Source organism: Cyclopterus lumpus, chromosome 24 (assembly GCF_009769545.1).
Source record: "Cyclopterus lumpus isolate fCycLum1 chromosome 24, fCycLum1.pri, whole genome shotgun sequence".
Taxonomy (NCBI): domain Eukaryota; kingdom Metazoa; phylum Chordata; class Actinopteri; order Perciformes; family Cyclopteridae; genus Cyclopterus; species Cyclopterus lumpus.
Window position 1 is genome coordinate 4,374,924 of NC_046989.1, and position 18,937 is coordinate 4,393,860.

General features: G+C 45.9%; 1 protein-coding gene across 1 annotated transcript in view; it reads left to right on the plus strand.

Moving 5' to 3' along the window:
- Nucleotides 1-18,937, plus strand: part of LOC117727721 (1-phosphatidylinositol 4,5-bisphosphate phosphodiesterase beta-1-like) — a 38,717-nt gene that overhangs the window by 3,976 nt on the left and 15,804 nt on the right. The window contains exons 3-18 of the mRNA XM_034528149.1: nucleotides 286-443; nucleotides 3,009-3,091; nucleotides 3,385-3,469; nucleotides 6,398-6,572; nucleotides 9,085-9,171; nucleotides 9,455-9,525; nucleotides 9,866-9,962; nucleotides 10,104-10,188; nucleotides 10,869-10,993; nucleotides 11,104-11,258; nucleotides 11,953-12,117; nucleotides 12,219-12,318; nucleotides 12,449-12,553; nucleotides 12,674-12,789; nucleotides 17,449-17,587; nucleotides 17,876-17,929. Of these exons, the coding sequence (XP_034384040.1) occupies nucleotides 286-443; nucleotides 3,009-3,091; nucleotides 3,385-3,469; nucleotides 6,398-6,572; nucleotides 9,085-9,171; nucleotides 9,455-9,525; nucleotides 9,866-9,962; nucleotides 10,104-10,188; nucleotides 10,869-10,993; nucleotides 11,104-11,258; nucleotides 11,953-12,117; nucleotides 12,219-12,318; nucleotides 12,449-12,553; nucleotides 12,674-12,789; nucleotides 17,449-17,587; nucleotides 17,876-17,929 (1,800 nt within the window). The remainder of the gene's footprint in view (nucleotides 1-285; nucleotides 444-3,008; nucleotides 3,092-3,384; nucleotides 3,470-6,397; nucleotides 6,573-9,084; nucleotides 9,172-9,454; nucleotides 9,526-9,865; nucleotides 9,963-10,103; nucleotides 10,189-10,868; nucleotides 10,994-11,103; nucleotides 11,259-11,952; nucleotides 12,118-12,218; nucleotides 12,319-12,448; nucleotides 12,554-12,673; nucleotides 12,790-17,448; nucleotides 17,588-17,875; nucleotides 17,930-18,937) is intronic.

The following is an 18,937-nucleotide window of genomic DNA, read 5'->3' on the forward strand; positions in this document are numbered from 1 at the left end:
CATTTAGTAAAGAAAGCGTTTGTCAGTCAACAGAAGAGAAAAGACACACACATACACACACACACACACACATTAGCACGCTGCTAACGGGAAGAGATAATCGCTACGCTAACGGTGTCAGGGCGGTGGTGAGATGTGCCTGCTTCAAATAACTGCATGCTAGCGGGTGATGCGACTAATGAGCTCTTGAAAGGTGTGTGTGTGTGTGTCAATAGAACCTTTACCTGAAAGTGCCGTGTGTGTGTGTGTGTGTGTGTGTGTGTGTGTGTGCGTGTGCTCGTGCAGCCGGCCAGCTGGCGGGGAACTCGTCGGTGGAGATGTACAAGCAGGTCCTCCTGTCCGGGTGCCGCTGCATTGAGCTGGACTGCTGGAAGGGTCGCACCACGGAGGAAGAGCCGGTCATCACTCACGGCTTCACCATGACAACGGAGATCTCTTTCAAGGTAACGCGAAACGAGGGAGCAGCAGCAGCAGCAGCAGCGGAGTGATTTGTGCATTTTAATGTCTTTTTTCGCTACAGACGGAGGAGAGAGGGGGCTTCTGGGTAATCGGACCTCCTGGACGGATGGCGCGGCCCACGTGTTGCACACGTGATCCACTTACTGCGTTTAATACTCGATTAAAGAACATGTGCTTTAGCTCATTTGTGGTTTTAGGTATTTTAGCATGTGTGTAGTTTTTGCATCTTGATTTCCAGTTTTTAAATATAAAAGATGAGAACGCTTTAAGGTCACGTGCAAGTGTGTTGGCAGCCTCATAATGTGAACTTCTGCACCTTCAAACATTTGCCCCATTGCAAGCTAAATGCAAATGTTTCATCAAGCTAAAAAAATAAATAAAAAAAGAAGCAATTTCACAGAAAAAGGTCCAGTATATTCGTTGCGTATGTCTCTCGCCGGCATATTTGAACTGTAGATGATTAGTTTTATGTATTAAAATTGTAACGGCAGTTTAATACTGCAGCGAACACTCCTTCAAGAAGCTGCTTTCGGTCATAAATACCACAGAAGAACAACAGTATCTCCGTTTACTGGGCAGCCAGACGAGCTCACGTTGTTTTATTAAAAGAAAGTCATCTTTTAATAATCGCAACAGGGATCTGATTTCACGCTGCAGAGCGGAGTGAAAGCTCTTGCAGCTCTTCATCCCACATTCCTTCATCGCTCCTGTGCCAAATAATAATAATATGACGTGTGACCGCTTAAAAAGGGGGTGTAATGTGTTGGCTCTTAGATCCCAAGTTGACTTTATTAAAATGCATTTCCTCAGTGTGTTTCTGCATCCGCCATTTTTTTTCTCTCAGCTCAAATCAAAAGGGCATTTTCACCTCCTAAAAATAGCATAAAAATGGATTTTTGTTGTGATTCATAACCTTAATGCGGGGTCAACTTTGGCCTGCGGGGCTCACTTTTTCTTTCCAGGGTCGTGACAGTTTCGAGCCGATCTCAGCTGACACAAAAAATTAAGAATTCAGAATTTTTTTGGGGGGCCGTTTAGCACTAAATGATAAAAAAAAAAATGCTTCCCCGTGTTTTTGTTGAACAGCCTCATTGTGAAGAAGTGGAAGTAGGAAATGTCCTGTAACTTAATCCAGCTCTGACACTCTTACTCTTACTGCGTGAATAAACGCTCACCATAACTAGGATTAAAACCTAAATATGTGAACACAGACAGAAAAGCACACAGAGTCAGAGTCAGACACTGAAGATGATAGTGAGTACGGGGGGGAGACACAGAGCTGGATATGAAGTGGGATTAAACAAAAAAAAAAGTGGGTCATGTTTTCAGCAGATGGCAAATAGTAAAGCTCACTTGAATGTGTGTGTGTGTGTGTGTGTGTGTGTATAAAGTCTCAGGAGATGAGACAAGAGACAAAGAGAGGACGCACATGCATTCATAGCAGGAGGAGGGTGTGAAAATCTTAAGGGCAGCAGTAGGTGTGAGAGGAGGAAGATGTAGAAGCAGCAGAGTTCTGGAGAGTGGAGTAGAGGGTGGAGTAGAAAGGGTGGATGAGAGGGTGGAGGAGATGGTGGATGGAGAGGGTGGAGGAGATGGTGGAGGAGAGGGTGGATGGAGAGGGTGGATGGAGAGGGTGGAGGAGATGGTGGAGGAGAGGGTGGATGGAGAGGGTGGAGGAGATGGTGGAGGAGAGGGTGGATGGAGAGGGTGGAGGAGATGGTGGATGAGATGGTGGAGGAGAGGGTGGATGGAGAGGGTGGATGGAGAGGGTGGATGGAGATGGTGGATGACAGGGTGGATGGAGATGGTGGAGGAGAGGGTGGATGGAGAGGGTGGATGACAGGGTGGATGGAGATGGTGGAGGAGAGGGTGGATGGAGATGGTGGAGGAGAGGGTGGAGGAGATGGTGGATGAGAGGGTGGATGAGATGGTGGAGGAGTTGGTGGATGGAGATGGTGGATGAGATGGTGGATGGAGATGGTGGATGAGAGGGTGGATGAGATGGTGGATGAGATGGTGGATGAGATGGTGGATGAGAGGGTGGATGGAGGGTGGATGAGATGGGGAGAGAGGGTGGATGAGATGGTGGAGGAGAGGGTTGATGGAGAGGGTGGATGGAGAGGGTGGAGGAGAGGGTGGAGGAGAGCGCTCCAGACGGAGAGGGCAAGTGACAAACGGAGAGTCACAGAGGAGGATTGTGAAGCGAATGGAAGAAAAAAAAACGAACGCGTTGTTAACGTGTGATTGACTCAGACGATCAGCGGCTATGCGCCGGGACGTCTTCGCCGGAGTCGGAGCGGTGACACTTCGCGACTCGCCCCCCCAGTTTCCACAGACACTGAATTATTATCTTTTTTTAATTTTTTGGAACACGTGTGAAATAAACATTGAAGTGCATTTTCCTCTCTGTGTCTATTCAACATCATTCGTTGATTCATTACGACTGATCCCTCTTCTTCTTCTTCTTCTTCTTCTTCTTCTTCTTCTTCTTCTTCTTCTTCTTCTTCTTCTTCTCTTTCTTCTTCTTCTTCTCCGTTTGTGTTTTTCAGGAGGTGATCGAGGCCATAGCGGAGTGTGCCTTCAAGACCTCGCCCTTCCCCATCATCCTGTCTTTCGAGAACCACGTGGACTCGTAAGTCAGTCCACGGGACGAGCGTCGGCCATTTTGTCTTTATCAACTGTGTGAACAGGTTTCCGGGTGGCGGGGGGGGGGGGGGGCGGGGGGCTCTCATTGGCCGCGCTCGTTGCTCCGATTGGGGCTTTTTAATTGTAGCATTCAGTGCGTTTTTTGTTGTTTGTTATTCAGTCAACAAAACCAATGATGGTGTGTGGTGTGTGTGTGTGTGTGTGTGTGCGTGTGTGTGTGTGTGTGTGTGTGTGTGTGTGTGTGTGCGTGTGTGTGTCTGTGTGTTTGCTTGTGTTCAGACCGAAGCAGCAGGCTAAGATGGCAGAGTACTGCCGGTCAATATTCGGAGACGCGCTACTGACTGAACCTCTGGAGAAATATTCTGTGAGTACATAAGAGGCTCCAACACACATTCGCTCACACATACATTCACACTTGCGTGGTCTCTCTCTCTCTCCCTCTCTCTCCCTCCCTCCCTCTCTTTCCAACACACACACACACACACACACACGGATGCATGCGACATGGCCAGCAGCGAGGGATTCACCGGATATTATCACACACATGAGTGCACCGAGAGACGTGTCCTTGAACACTGCAGGCCGGCTATACAACACACACACACACACACACACACACACACACACACACACACGCACACACACACACACACATGTAGCCGTTCATTCATATTGCTCACACACTCTGCTCTTTCCCCTGCGTCTGTGTCCTCTCTCCCTCTCCAACATATGGACATGGCCTCCAGTGCCTGGCTTCTGTCACTGTTGGCACGCTACAGGTTGGCCTCCTGGACTCTCCAGTTTTCATTCTCATCTTCAGTCACACACACACACACACACACACACACACACACACACACACACACACCTGTGGCTATTTACGTGCCACAGAAACGGCCATTCCCCTGCACCACCACCTCTCTGTTATCGAGTGGCCGCGTAGGATGGAAGGGAAGTGTGTGTGTGTGTGTTGGTTTTTTTTGTGCCGTAATCTTAACGCGTCTTATCTGTCTCTCCTCTGTTGCCATGGCTACCAGTCAAAAGCTTTGCTTTGTCTCTTTGTGGCCAAACTCTCTTTTTTCTTTCCTTCCCACGGGCGTCTCTCTCTCTCCCTCTCTCTCTCTCTCTCTATGTGAGTGATGATGATGATAATGATGATGATGATGATGACGCAGACGCTTACGTGAGGCAAATGCCAGACACTTGTCGCACAAACTCCGGTCGTGCGCACACTCTCACGGTGTCTGGACAGGTCTGCACACATTACCCCCCCCCCCCACATTGTCCCTGTTGATATAACACTGCGGAGCAGCTTAAGTTCCCAGCAGCCCTCTGACTGGATTGCCTTTCGAATGGAGTGTCTGAGGAAAGGAGGAGAGAGATGTGAGGAGACTGACACCGAGGGATGGAGAGAGAGAGAAAGAGAGAGAGAAAGTGCCGTTGAGGAATCAGATTTCTACCACTGAGCGTGTATAATACCTGGGAAAGGTGAGCGCAATGACAACCACGCCCCTCCGGCATCGAGACATGCGTGTGTTCAGCGTATCGAATGGGATGTCAGCCGATTGGGTGGCGCGGCTGCATCGGTCTCAGATTAGCCGCAGGTGAGAATAAAGAGGATTACGGGTTTTATGAGAAATTCAACCCCGACCCCGACCCCCCCCCCCCCACGTCTCTTTTCTCCACCAAAACCATCAGTCGAGGTGAACGGGAGCGACTGGGGAGAGTTTATTTTTTATGTTTTTTTGTTTGTTTTTCAATTAAACTGAGAACAGTCCGCTCCCCCCCCCCCCCCCCCCCCCTCCCCTCACAACCAACAAAACAAAAATAGAAATTACTTAAAAATTTGATTCCCCCCGTGAACATGTGTTTTTGTTTGTTATATGGCTCTCATTACTGAATTCATTAAGTTGATTAAAAGCTGCATTTGCCCCCCAAAAAAACAGATTCATTATAACTGTTAAATAAATAAAGCACATTTTATTATATTTTTTTGCAGTTTGTTCAGTTTTGTTGAGGCGTAGTTTTAAGCTGCGGGGAAGACGAGATGTGATTTATAGTATAAGATGCTGGAGCTCTCTGATATACCTTTAATCCCTCTATCACAGACGCAATGCTGTGCATGCAGCATCACACTCTATTCTAGCTGCAACATTATTCACCTTCTCAAGTTGTATTAGCCAGGTTATCAAATAACAGCAGTTTAATCATAATTTGAGTAATTTCATCTTTAGATTCGTCTGTTTCCAGGATGATTAAAAACTCATCAACTCAGAAACAAATGATGCGTTTACTTCTTTTTCTTTTTTGCCACTTGAGTTGCCGGATTTACAAGTCGCATTGTACTCCGGACAATCCTTATTATTGAGCCCTGTACTTTAACAAGTCTGTGAACCACGACCTGATCGTCTGCTGGAGGCGGCCAGAAACAATCAGGATGCAACTGAAACACAGAAGAATTATTATAAAAGTGCTTTAACTTGTAAACAAATAAGCATTATTGGCAAACAAAGTCCTGCATTTAAAATGTAATTTCAGTAGAATACAGAATTGTTATTGTCTAAATGCTCAGTGAAAGCAGAACATGACTCCTGTGAGGGTTTTTATCATTAAATATGTTATTACCGAATCATTTTGACTTTTATTGTCATAGTTGGAGCCAAACAACTTTACATATAAAAAATGTGCCAATTGTTGTGTCAAGTATACATCTCAAGTACCGTAACTGAGGCACTTGAGTCATCGTAGTTACACTCCAGCGGTCCGGGGGATTCGGGGAGCTTAATTGAATCCATCCGAGTGAACAGTCCGTCTAACGGGTCGAGCTGAACCGGCCGGTTCTGTTATCTAACACGTCCCACCGGAACGCGGCTTATTAAAAAAACAAGTAAAAGTAGTCCAGAAAGTTTTTATTTCAATTAGAAATTAAGGTTTCGTTTTGTAGCTGATAAGTTGTAAACTCTGTTGGCTGTGGACTCGTGTGCGTGCGCGTGTGTGTGTGTGTGTGTGTGTGCGAGTGTGTGTGTGCGCCTATGCAACATCACATAATGCATTATTAATATCTCTAAACACTCCAAAAGCAGTATTCTCCATGAATAAATCAGAGATCTTCCGACTTCCAGCCAGCTCCCTCGAGAGGGCGAATGTTTGGGTTTTACACACACACACACACACACACACACACACACACACACCCCAGGACGCTTTAGTGTTGAAAGTCTAAACCTTTGAGCCGTTACATCATGAACACCCTCTGTCTTTGATCCCCCCCCCCCCCCCCCCCCACGATCAGCTGGAGTCCGGCATGCCCCTCCCGAGCCCGATGGAGCTGATGGGGAAGATCTTGGTGAAGAACAAGAAGAAACACCACAAGACGGACGGCAGCGCCAAGAAGAAGCTGTCGGAGCAGGTGTCCAACACCTACAGCGACTCCTCCAGCGTGTGCGAGCCGTCCTCCCCCAGCGCAGGTACGCAAACCGGGGGGGGGGGGGGAGAGTCTCACCAGGGGGGCCGGAGAGTCTCACCAGGGGGGCCGGAGAGTCTGACCAGGGGGGCTGGAGAGTCTCACCAGGGGGGCCGGAGAGTCTGACCAGGGGGGCTGGAGAGTCTCACCAGGGGGGCCGGAGAGTCTCACCAGGGGGGCCGGAGAGTCTGACCAGGGGGGCCGGAGAGTCTCACCAGGGGGGCCGGAGAGTCTCACCAGGGGGGGGCCGGAGAGTTTATGAGGGTTTCAGATGCTTAAAAAAAGCAGCCTGACCGTCGGGGTCCGCCTGTATTATGGACCAGCGCCTCCATCGCGTCCGGGAATTGAATCACCGGGCTGAACCGGGGCCTCCCGTTGATCATTTTCACGGCCCTCTCCATCAGCTGACGGTGTTATTGGCCGCCGGTCGCTGGGGCGTCTTAAACACCAGCTCGCCGGGTCCGGTACGTTATCACCATAACTGTCCGCTGGACCTTTATGCAGCGCAGTTTATGGGGTTTTTCTCAAGATGTATTTTCGCAGCTGCTCTCTGGTTTTTAGTGTGTGTGTGTGTGTGTGTGTGTGTGTGTGTGTGTGCGTGTGTGTGTGTGTGTGTGTGTGTGTGTGTGTGTGTGTGTGCGCGTGTGTGTGTGCGTGTGTGTGTGAACATGAATGCTTCTTCTTTTTCTATTTTCTATTTTTTTCCTTCTATTTACTGATTCATGTTTGGTAGATAAAGGATTTCATGCACACACCAGCACTGACACACCAGCACTGACACACCAGCACTGACACACCAGCACTAACACACCAGGACTGACACACTGACACACCAGTACTGACACACTGACACACCAGGACTGACACACTAGCACTGACACACTGACACATCAGTAATGACACACCAGTACTGACACACACCAGTACTGACACACCAGCACTGACACACCAGTACTGACACACCAATACTGACACACACCAGTACTGACACACCAGACCTGACACACTGACACAGCAGTACTGATACACACCAGGACTGACACACCATCACTGACACACTGACACACTAGTACTGACACACACCAGTACTGACACACCAATACTGACACACACCAGTACTGACACACCAGACCTGACACACTGACACAGCAGTACTGATACACACCAGGACTGACACACCAGCACTGACACACTGACACACTAGTACTGACACACACCAGTACTGACACACCAGTACTGGCACACTGACACACCAGTACTGACACACCAGCACTGACACACCAGTACTGACACACCAGTACTGGCACACTGACACACCAGTACTGGCACACTGACACACCAGTACTGACACACCAGTACTGACACACCAGCACTGACACACCAGTACTGACACACCAGTAATGACACACCAATACTGACACACACCAGTACTGACACACCAGACCTGACACACTGACACAGCAGTACTGATACACACCAGTACTGACACACCAGCACTGACACACTGACACACCAGTACTGACACACACCAGTACTGACACACCAGTACTGACACACCAGTACTGACACACCAGCACTGACACACCAGTACTGACACACACCAGTACTGACACACCAGTACTGACACACACCAGTACTGACACACCAGCACTGACACACTGACACACCAGCACTGACACACACCAGTACTGACACACCAGCACTGCCCCCTGCTGTGAGAAACCAAGCAGCACAAGTGTTGCTCTCTAACCCTTTTGAACTGGTCGCCAGAAGGTTTTAGATGTGCGGAACATACAATAATATAATAAGTCTGCCCTCCACAGGCAAGATGGCCTACATGTCCGGGTTATCAATGATCGTATTCATATTCATTGATACGGCTTGACAGTTTAACGAGGTGCGATAATTCAGTGTGAAGGACAAACCACGAAGCGTGTTGAGGACAACCCGCATGGAGCAACGCTTTCTATGAACTCCTCTGTCTGAATTGTGTCGGCCGGATAATAAAAGACCGTCGCTTGGATCGATTTTAATAGGAATATTCGCTTGGATTGATGTGGCATGTGTTCACTGTTTCCTGGTTATGAGGCACTTTGTATAATTACTATACAAGTACATCAATTCATGTTATTATTATTATTATTATGATTATTAACTACAGAATGCACAGTCATGTGACATACTGTGCTGCATGATAGCGAGGCAAGGCCCGTTTACTTGTAGAGCACATTTCAACAACAAGGTGCTTCACATAAAACCATTAAAAGCATCAAAACATAAAGCGAGAATGAAGAACATTCATTAAAACATTAAAAAAACAGTTAAAAAGCAAGAAATAGAATAAAAGTGCAGTTAAAGAAATCAAATGCAGTCGATTGACATCCTTGAACCTGGTTCACTTAAAGGCAACAGCCAACAGAAAGCTTTGGTTTGACCTCGTAGGGTTCGTAGAGGTCGTAGGGGTCGTGGAGGTAGGAAGCGGCTTCGTTGGTGATGCCTCTGTCTCCTCCACACAGGGTCGACCAAAGAGGAGATGGCCGATTCCTCGCAGCATCCCGATGGCGCCGAGCTCAGCCTGAGGCCGCAGGGCAGAAAGTCTATCGGTGAGTCATGCAGCGCACGACCTCGGGGGGGGGGGGGGGGGGGGCGTTGGCAACAGCCGGGGATCAGTGTCTCGGTCGGCGTGACCTCCGATTCAGTTGGAAATCGGCAGCAGGTCCCTCGTTATGTGGGCTCAGGGTGACGGGTCAGCTCCACCTCGGTGAGGCTCGGGGACCAGTCGGTGTTAAAGGTTCTTGCTGGAGGTGTAATGGAGGCAACTGATCCCAGATACTCTTTTTTTTAATGTGCATTTACTTTAACTTTGTGCACTTCGTCGTGTTTCAGGTGAGGTGGAGGCGGAAAGTGAGGATGAAGATGACGACGATGACGACTGCAAGAAGGGCTCCATGGATGAGGTGCGTATGGCAGTCAGTTCAAATCCAGGTGACAATGGAGACGTGAGGTTCGGTGTGCAGAGGCTGCCCTCTAGTGGAAATATCTGGGAAATGCATTTTATTTCTGCTGGCGTGTCGAATCAAAGAGGCTCTTTATCCAAATCAAAATGAAGGGACGGGATGAGGGAAAGGGGATAAGGGAACTATCTAGAAAGGGTCCAAGTGTCCAAGGAGACTAAAAGGAAGCATCTAAACCCTTTTGTTTAAAACATTGTGTGTGTGTGTGTGTGTGTGTGTGTGTGTGTGTGTGTGTGTGTGTGTGTGTGTGTGTGTGTGTGTGTGTGTGTGTGTGTGTGTGCAGGGTACAGCGGGCAGTGAGGCGTTCGCCACGGAGGAAATGTCCAACCTGGTCACCTACATCCAGCCCGTCAAGTTCAACAGCTTCGAGGCCTCAAAAAGTACGTCTGACTCTCTGTTGGTGACACGTGTGCTCGTGCATTAATAAAAGCCGTTTTATTGATTTTCAATCTTCGATCAACATGTCACCTCCTCTCTCTCTCTCTCTCTCTCTCTCTCTCTCTCTCTCTCTCTCCCTCCAGAGATCAATCGCAGCTACCAGATGTCGTCCTTCGTGGAGACCAAAGCGTTGGAGCAACTGACCAAATGTCCCGTGGAGTTTGTGGAGTATCCTTCTTAAAATATATATATATATATTAATACGTGCGCGTTTAAATTCACGCACGGCTTCTATATTGTTTTCCTCGTGGTCGTCTGCTTCACTCATATTGTCCACAGACGTGCATATACACATTCATTTTAAAAATTAATAAAATAATAATAAGTGGGTCGAAGGGTTGGGATGAAAGTACCCAAAATATCAACAATTATTTGCCATCTGTTTCGTACGATGACAGAAAGGATACTTTTTTTTAAATTTGTATATTAATCTTGCTGTCAGGGTGTTAACATGCATTTTTTTTTTTGCATTGCCTTCTTAAAAAAAATGATGTAAGTTGTCTCAAATCATTTCTAAATATAAACTATACCCCTCTCTGCAGCGGGGCCCTCGGTTGTAAAGCGGTCGACACATTCGTGGGTCGCCACCCCTTATATTTGACAACGAGTACCCGGGTCTTGTTAGTCTTTATGAGCCAAAACTCTCTCCCGACGCCACGTTAATAGACCGCTGATGAGATGATTGGAGGAACGTTAAGAACATTAAGGGTTAATGCTCACGGGTCGAGATAAATAGGAGACTTAATAACATAAAGCGTTAGTGATTCTAGTCACTAGATCTTTTTAGTTCTTCTTGCTTCTCCTCTGATTGGCCATCGGCGGCGTCTTCCTCAACGCGCTGCGTTCAGGTACAACAAGCTGCAGCTGAGCAGGATCTACCCCAAAGGCACCCGGGTGGACTCCTCCAACTACAACCCTCAGCTCTTCTGGAACGCCGGCTGTCAGCTGGTGGCGCTCAACTTCCAAACCATCGGTGGGGTTAAAGCCATTCGTTGTGTAACTCCGTCATTCCTTTCATCCCCTTGTTATGACTTCAATGCACGATAGACAGACATAGATGATGATCCAGGTCTCGCTCCTCAGACCTGTCCATGCAGCTGAACCTCGGCATGTACGAATACAACGGGAAGTGCGGCTTCAGGCTCAAACCGGAGTTCATGAGGCGGCCGGACAAACACTTTGACCCGTTCACCGAGAGCACCGTGGACGGCATCGTGGCCAACACGCTGTCCGTGAAGGTGTGTGTGTGTGTGTGTGTGTGTGTGTCTCTTTCTGTCCATCTCTATGCTCTCGCTCTCTTTCTGTCTCTGTCTATGTTCTCTCTCTCTCTCTCTTTATGTCTCTCACTATGCTCTCTCTCTCTCTTTTTGTATCTCTATGCTCTCTCTCTCTTTCTGTCTCTATGTCCTCTCTCTCTCTCTTTCTGTCTCTCTCTATGCTCTCTCTCTCTCTTTTTGTATCTCTATGCTCTCTCTCTCTTTCTGTCTCTCTCTATGCTCTCTCTCTCTTTCTGTCTCTTTCTTTCTGTCTCTCTCTCTCTATGCTCTCTCACTCTTTCTGTCTCTCTCTATGTTTTCTCTCTCTCTTTCTCTCTCTCTCTATGCTCTCTCCCTTTCTCTTCCTCTCCCTCTCTGTGTGTCTGATCCTTATTTCCTCTCTCTTTTGCTTTTAATTTTAATATGTGTTTCTCTCTCTCTATGCTCTCTCTTTCTCTCTCTCTCTCTCTCTCTCTCTCTCTCTCTCTCTCTCTCTCTCCCCCTCTCTGTGTGTCTGATCCTTATTTCCTCTCTCTTTTGCTTTTAATTTTAATATGTGTTTCTCTCTCTCTATGCTCTCTCTTTCTCTCTCTCTCTCTCTCTCTCTCTCTCTCCCCCTCTCTGTGTGTCTGATCCATATTTCCTCTCTCTCTCTCTTTTATTTCCCTCCCTCCAGATCATCTCAGGCCAGTTCCTGTCCGATAAGAAAGTGGGCACGTACGTGGAGATCGACATGTTCGGCCTGCCGGTGGACACCAAGAGGAAGGCCTTCAAGACCAAGACGTCTCAAGGCAACGCCATCAACCCCGTGTGGGAGGAAGAGGCCATCGTCTTCAAGAAGGTCAGACATGTGTTCTCCGCCCTCTAAAAGCCTCCATATTTCCTTTTAAAAAGCTGTCATTTTAATATGCTAATGAGTGCATCCTACACGTTTCCCTTCAGGTCGTTCTGCCCACACTTGCTTCATTGAGGATCGCCGTGTTTGAAGAAGGAGGGAAGTTCATCGGCCACCGGATCATCCCCGTGTCAGCCATCCGTCCAGGTGACAGCGTTTTGGTTTCGAGGAGATATGAAAAGTCATATAAGCATTTAAATCTTAATCTAAAACACGAGAGGACAGAAAAGAGAAGCTTTGCAGGAGATTAAAGGTGGAGTTATTTCTGACTCTGCAGGCTACCACTACATCAGCATGAGGAACGAGAAGAACCAGTCCCTGACGTTGCCGACTCTGTTCGTGTACGTGGAAGTGAAGGACTACGTCCCGGACACGTTCGCAGGTGGGTCGGGTTTGAACGTGTGTGTGTGTGTGTGTGTGTGTGTGTGTGTGTGTGTACACAAAAACAAAACAAATAAAGAAAACGCTTCATGTTCGGGGTCCTTTCCTTCCTGTTCCTCAGACGTCATCGAAGCCTTATCCAATCCCATCCGCTACGTCAACCTGATGGAGCAGAGGGCCAATCAGCTGGCTGCGCTCACTCTGGAGGAGGGAGGAGAGGAGGAGGGTGACAAAGAGGTGTGTGTGTGTGTGTGTGTGTGTGTGTGCGTCCTTCTCTCCATCACGTATGCTGTGTCGTATCTGTTTTGTTTCTTATGTGTGGAAAGCGTTGTGCCACCGATGAGCGGCGGACCCTCAGGCTGCTGGCCACTCGCCTCGCAATCCGGAGCTGACCGGTTTAGAAATGAAACCATATGGTGGGCAGATTGAGACGATGGACCCCCCCCCCCCTTCCTTCTTCAGTAAAACTCTATTAAGATGCAATCTAGGAGGAAACATAATGATGAGGTTTTCTTAATTCCACCACACTTTAAAACAAAGCTTGTTTCCATCACATCTGCGATAGATACGTCTTGTTTGGAGTTGCAATGTAAACAGCTCCCAGAACTTTTCCTTTAAAGTCACCATCATGTCATACAATTAGTATTAATACTCTATATACATTTGATCAAAGAGACGGGAATATAGAACCTTGATTTGATTGTTTATTTTTAATTATTTCTTTGGGGAAACCCAACATGATGAGGACTAATTGGAGATGATACCAGTTTGGGGAAGGGAGGGAGATGGAGGAGGGAGGTGAGGGATGGAGGGAAGTGGAGGAAGAGGTCACTACTGATGTTGAGCATCAGCTGCAGCCTCCTCCAGCTCTCCATCCTTCTTGTCCTCTGGTTGTCTTCTAGTCTGGTGTTCTTGTCCACTGGTTGTCTTCTAGTCTGGTGTTATTGTCTACTTGTTGTCTTCTAGTCTGGTGTTCTTGTCCTCTGGTTGTCTTCTAGTCTGGTGTTCTTGTCCACTGGTTGTCTTCTAGTCTGGTGTTCTTGTCTACTTGTTGTCTTCTAGTCTGGTGTTCTTGTCCACTGGTTGTCTTCTAGTCTGGTGTTCTTGTCCTCTGGTTGTCTTCTAGTCTAGTGTTCTTGTCCACTGGTTGTCTTCTAGTCTGGTGTTCTTGTCCTCTGGTTGTCTTCTAGTCTGGTGTTCTTGTCCACTGGTTGTCTTCTAGTCTGGTGTTCTTGTCCTCTGGTTGTCTTCTAGTCTAGTGTTCTTGTCCACTGGTTGTCTTCTAGTCTGGTGTTCTTGTCCTCTGGTTGTCTTCTAGTCTGGTGTTCTTGTCCACTGGTTGTCTTCTAGTCTGGTGTTCTTGTCCTCTGGTTGTCTTCTAGTCTAGTGTTCTTGTCCACTGGTTGTCTTCTAGTCTGGTGTTCTTGTCCTCTGGTTGTCTTCTAGTCTAGTGTTCTTGTCCACTGGTTGTCTTCTAGTCTGGTGTTCTTGTCCTCTGGTTGTCTTCTAGTCTGGTGTTCTTGTCCACTGGTTGTCTTCTAGTCTGGTGTTCTTGTCCACTGGTTGTCTTCTAGTCTAGTGTTATTGTCCTCTGGTTGTCTTCTAGTCTGGTGTTATTGTCCTCTGGTTGTCTTCTAGTCTAGTGTTCTTGTCCTCTGGTTGTCTTCTAGTCTGGTGTTCTTGTCCTCTGGTTGTCTTCTAGTCTGGTGTTCTTGTCTACTTGTTGTCTTCTAGTCTGGTGTTCTTGTCCACTGGTTGTCTTCTAGTCTGGTGTTCTTGTCCACTGGTTGTCTTCTAGTCTAGTGTTCTTGTCCTCTGGTTGTCTTCTAGTCTGGTGTTCTTGTCCACTGGTTGTCTTCTAGTCTAGTGTTCTTGTCCACTGGTTGTCTTCTAGTCTGGTGTTCTTGTCTACTTGTTGTCTTCTAGTCTAGTGTTATTGTCCACTGGTTGTCTTCTAGTCTAGTGTTATTGTCCTCTGCTTGTCTTCTAGTCTGGTGTTCTTGTCCTCTGGTTGTCTTCTAGTCTGGTGTTCTTGTCTACTTGTTGTCTTCTAGTCTGGTGTTCTTGTCCTCTGGTTGTCTTCTAGTCTGGTGTTCTTGTCCACTGGTTGTCTTCTAGTCTGGTGTTCTTGTCTACTTGTTGTCTTCTAGTCTGGTTTTCTTGTCCACTGGTTGTCTTCTAGTCTGGTGTTATTGTCCTCTGGTTGTCTTCTAGTCTGGTGTTCTTGTCCACTGGTTGTCTTCTAGTCTGGTGTTCTTGTCCTCTGGTTGTCTTCTAGTCTGGTGTTCTTGTCTACTTGTTGTCTTCTAGTCTGGTTTTCTTGTCCACTGGTTGTCTTCTAGTCTGGTGTTATTGTCCTCTGGTTGTCTTCTAGTCTGGTGTTCTTGTCCACTGGTTGTCTTCTAGTCTGATGTTCTTGTCTACTTGTTGTCTTCTAGTCTGGTGTTCTTGTCCTCTGGTTGTCTTCTAGTCTGATGTTCTTGTCTACTTGTTGTCTTCTAGTCTGGTGTTCTTGTCCTCTGGTTGTCTTCTAGTCTGGTGTTCTTGTCCTCTGGTTGTCTTCTAGTCTGGTGTTCTTGTCCTCTGGTTGTCTTCTAGTCTGGTGTTCTTGTCCACTGGTTGTCTTCTAGTCTGGTGTTCTTGTCCTCTGGTTGTCTTCTAGTCTGGTGTTCTTGTCCACTGGTTGTCTTCTAGTCTGGTGTTCTTGTCCTCTGGTTGTCTTCTAGTCTGGTGTTCTTGTCCACTGGTTGTCTTCTAGTCTGGTGTTCTTGTCCTCTGGTTGTCTTCTAGTCTAGTGTTCTTGTCCACTGGTTGTCTTCTAGTCTGGTGTTCTTGTCCTCTGGTTGTCTTCTAGTCTGGTGTTCTTGTCCACTGGTTGTCTTCTAGTCTGGTGTTCTTGTCTACTTGTTGTCTTCTAGTCTGGTGTTCTTGTCCTCTGGTTGTCTTCTAGTCTGGTGTTCTTGTCCACTGGTTGTCTTCTAGTCTGGTGTTCTTGTCCTCTGGTTGTCTTCTAGTCTGGTGTTCTTGTCTACTTGTTGTCTTCTAGTCTGGTGTTCTTGTCCTCTGGTTGTCTTCTAGTCTGGTGTTCTTGTCCACTGGTTGTCTTCTAGTCTGGTGTTCTTGTCCTCTGGTTGTCTTCTAGTCTGGTGTTCTTGTCCACTGGTTGTCTTCTAGTCTGGTGTTCTTGTCCACTGGTTGTCTTCTAGTCTGATGTTCTTGTCTACTTGTTGTCTTCTAGTCTGGTGTTCTTGTCCTCTGGTTGTCTTCTAGTCTGGTGTTCTTGTCTACTTGTTGTCTTCTAGTCTGGTTTTCTTGTCCTCTGGTTGTCTTCTAGTCTGGTGTTCTTGTCCTCTGGTTGTCTTCTAGTCTGGTGTTCTTGTCCTCTGGTTGTCTTCTAGTCTGGTGTTCTTGTCTACTTGTTGTCTTCTAGTCTGGTTTTCTTGTCCACTGGTTGTCTTCTAGTCTGGTGTTCTTGTCCACTGGTTGTCTTCTAGTCTGGTTTTCTTGTCCTCTGGTTGTCTTCTAGTCTGGTGTTCTTGTCCACTGGTTGTCTTCTAGTCTGATGTTCTTGTCTACTTGTTGTCTTCTAGTCTGGTGTTCTTGTCCTCTGGTTGTCTTCTAGTCTGGTGTTCTTGTCTACTTGTTGTCTTCTAGTCTGGTTTTCTTGTCCTCTGGTTGTCTTCTAGTCTGGTGTTCTTGTCTACTTGTTGTCTTCTAGTCTGGTGTTCTTGTCCACTGGTTGTCTTCTAGTCTGATGTTCTTGTCTACTTGTTGTCTTCTAGTCTGGTGTTCTTGTCCTCTGGTTGTCTTCTAGTCTGGTGTTCTTGTCTACTTGTTGTCTTCTAGTCTGGTGTTCTTGTCTACTTGTTGTCTTCTAGTCTGGTGTTCTTGTCTACTTGTTGTCTTCTAGTCTGGTGTTCTTGTCTACTTGTTGTCTTCTAGTCTGGTGTTCTTGTCTACTTGTTGTCTTCTAGTCTGGTGTTCTTGTCCACTGGTTGACCTTTCTGCCATCCAAAAAGACTGTTTGGGTGACAGATTGTATGGTGAAATAACTTTTCTTGTTATTACAGCTGCAATAAATAATCTTTTAGTTTGACCCAGTGTGGTACATTTCTAATAAATATGGCGGCTATCTCTTTTCTTGACAGTCTAACAGTGACATAGCCGTCAGTGCTAAACATGTTTTTTAACTCAAAGGGCAACGAGGATTTGAAGACCTATTCGATGTGGGGATGCCACCTCTGCAAAGGCCCTTCATTACTTCCCATGATGCACTTATATCAGAATCTCAAACTACTTTTCACATTTAAAAAATATCCAAGAAAAGAAGAAGTAGAAGAAGAAGAGATTGTTCCTGGAGGGCTTCCTTTTATCTGATTTTGCCAGCTGACCCGCGAGGTTGGCCGCCCGGGGCGCTGTTTTCATGCCGTGACCATGGCAACAAACAGTGGCCCGGGGCGTGGAAAAGGCAGGGGGGAAGGGGGGATGAATTCAGAGCGGAGCGATAGAAGGCAGAGGGGATCTGTCCGGAGCGACGGGGACAACAAGATTATTTATAATTGCGTTCACGCTTCAGAGATAAGTGTTTTTTGCGGTATTTCAGCGCAGCCTCGGGGAAATTAAGATCCGCAATGTTGAGAGTGGGTTACCAAAGATACATCTACAGGCTGCAGGTACTGCAACTGACTCGTGGGAACAGAGGAGACCTTTTCTCCCTCTTTGGTGCATGCATTTTAAACACTGTAGCAAGCTCTTGAAGGAGTGGATTTGCAGTATATCATATTTATATTTATTTTTTTATTTTTTTCACCTGAAATGTGAGGTTTTATTATACATGTATGTTGCTGTTTGTGTGCTTTCTCACGGTATTTAAAAATGCTCTCATGTGGCGGACAGGCGGAGGCAGGAAGCGACGCCCCCTCCGAGTCGAAGGTGGACCCGAGGGCGGCGCTGCCCGCGGAGAACGGGCTGAGCTACACGCCCATCATCGCCCCGAAACCCCCGTCGCTGGTCGGCCACCAGCCCCCGTCTGCAGGTACCGTGCGGATCACCACTCCCAACGTCAATCATGTTGAAACTTCAAATGTTATTGTTTTGGTTCCATAAGAAAAAATATGCAGATTATCCTCTGAGATGATACATTATGCACAGTTTAATATTGACATCTTACATGTTGCATGTTTATCCGCCAATGTAGATTCTAATGATAACACACCAAAAAAAAAGAAAATATGTGTTAACCTGTAGCTCATGTTGTTTGGCTCTAAATTTGATGATTAATATATATTAAAAATACATGTTGAACTTGTTTTTTGATAACCAGGCCCATTGAAGCCACCAGTGAAGACTGAAGACATCATTCATAGTGTCCTCACCGGTAAGGTCTTCTACCTTAGTGGCTCCACCTCTTGTGCATTTTAAAGTGTCTTAAAAAGGCCGTTGCTGAATGAGATGAACAACGTCATCCTGTGTGTGTATACTGGCGCTTGTGTAACCGTGTTGTAGTTTGATTATGGAATATAACATCTGCTGTTTACTTGTTCATTCATCACCAGTGGCGTTCAGGTTGTCTTGCTGAACAAAACACTTAAGCATCATAAACTTGTGTTTGCCACGCAGCATATTTCATGCAACGAAAAACCAAACATCGGATTTTAATGGAGGGAGCCATCCCCGCAGATGTGATTTATCACAGCGTATTTTAATTGCTGTCGAGTTCGACAAAAGTGCTTTTCTGAGTTTATAATTAAGAGCATTCATCACCGTATAAATAATTTAGATAGCATAATAAAATGTGTAATCGTGCGTACGAATTGTACTTTTTAAAGATCATCACGGTTTACCGGAAACGACCAATGTTTATCCACACAAAGGAAATTCACAACAACAAATTTTAAAAAAAATTTCATATAGTACATATATGACACCTGACGACGTTGTCATTACATCCATCACTCCAATGCAACTTCTAAATCTGCTGATCTCTGCAGCTTATATGTTTTCCATATCCACAATTTAAATACTGTATATTTATATATATAAGTATATGTATGTATGTATATATATATATATATTTATATATACATATATATATATATATATATATATATATATATATATACACACATATATATATAATGTATATATAATATATATATTTATATATATAATGTGTATGTATAATGTGTGTGTATATATATAATATGTATATATATATAAATATATATAAATGTATATATATATATGTATATATAATATATATAATGTGTGTGTATATATAATATGTATATATATATATAAATATATATAAATTTATATATATATGTATGTGTATATATATATATACATATAAATATAATGTATATATATATATATAAATATATAT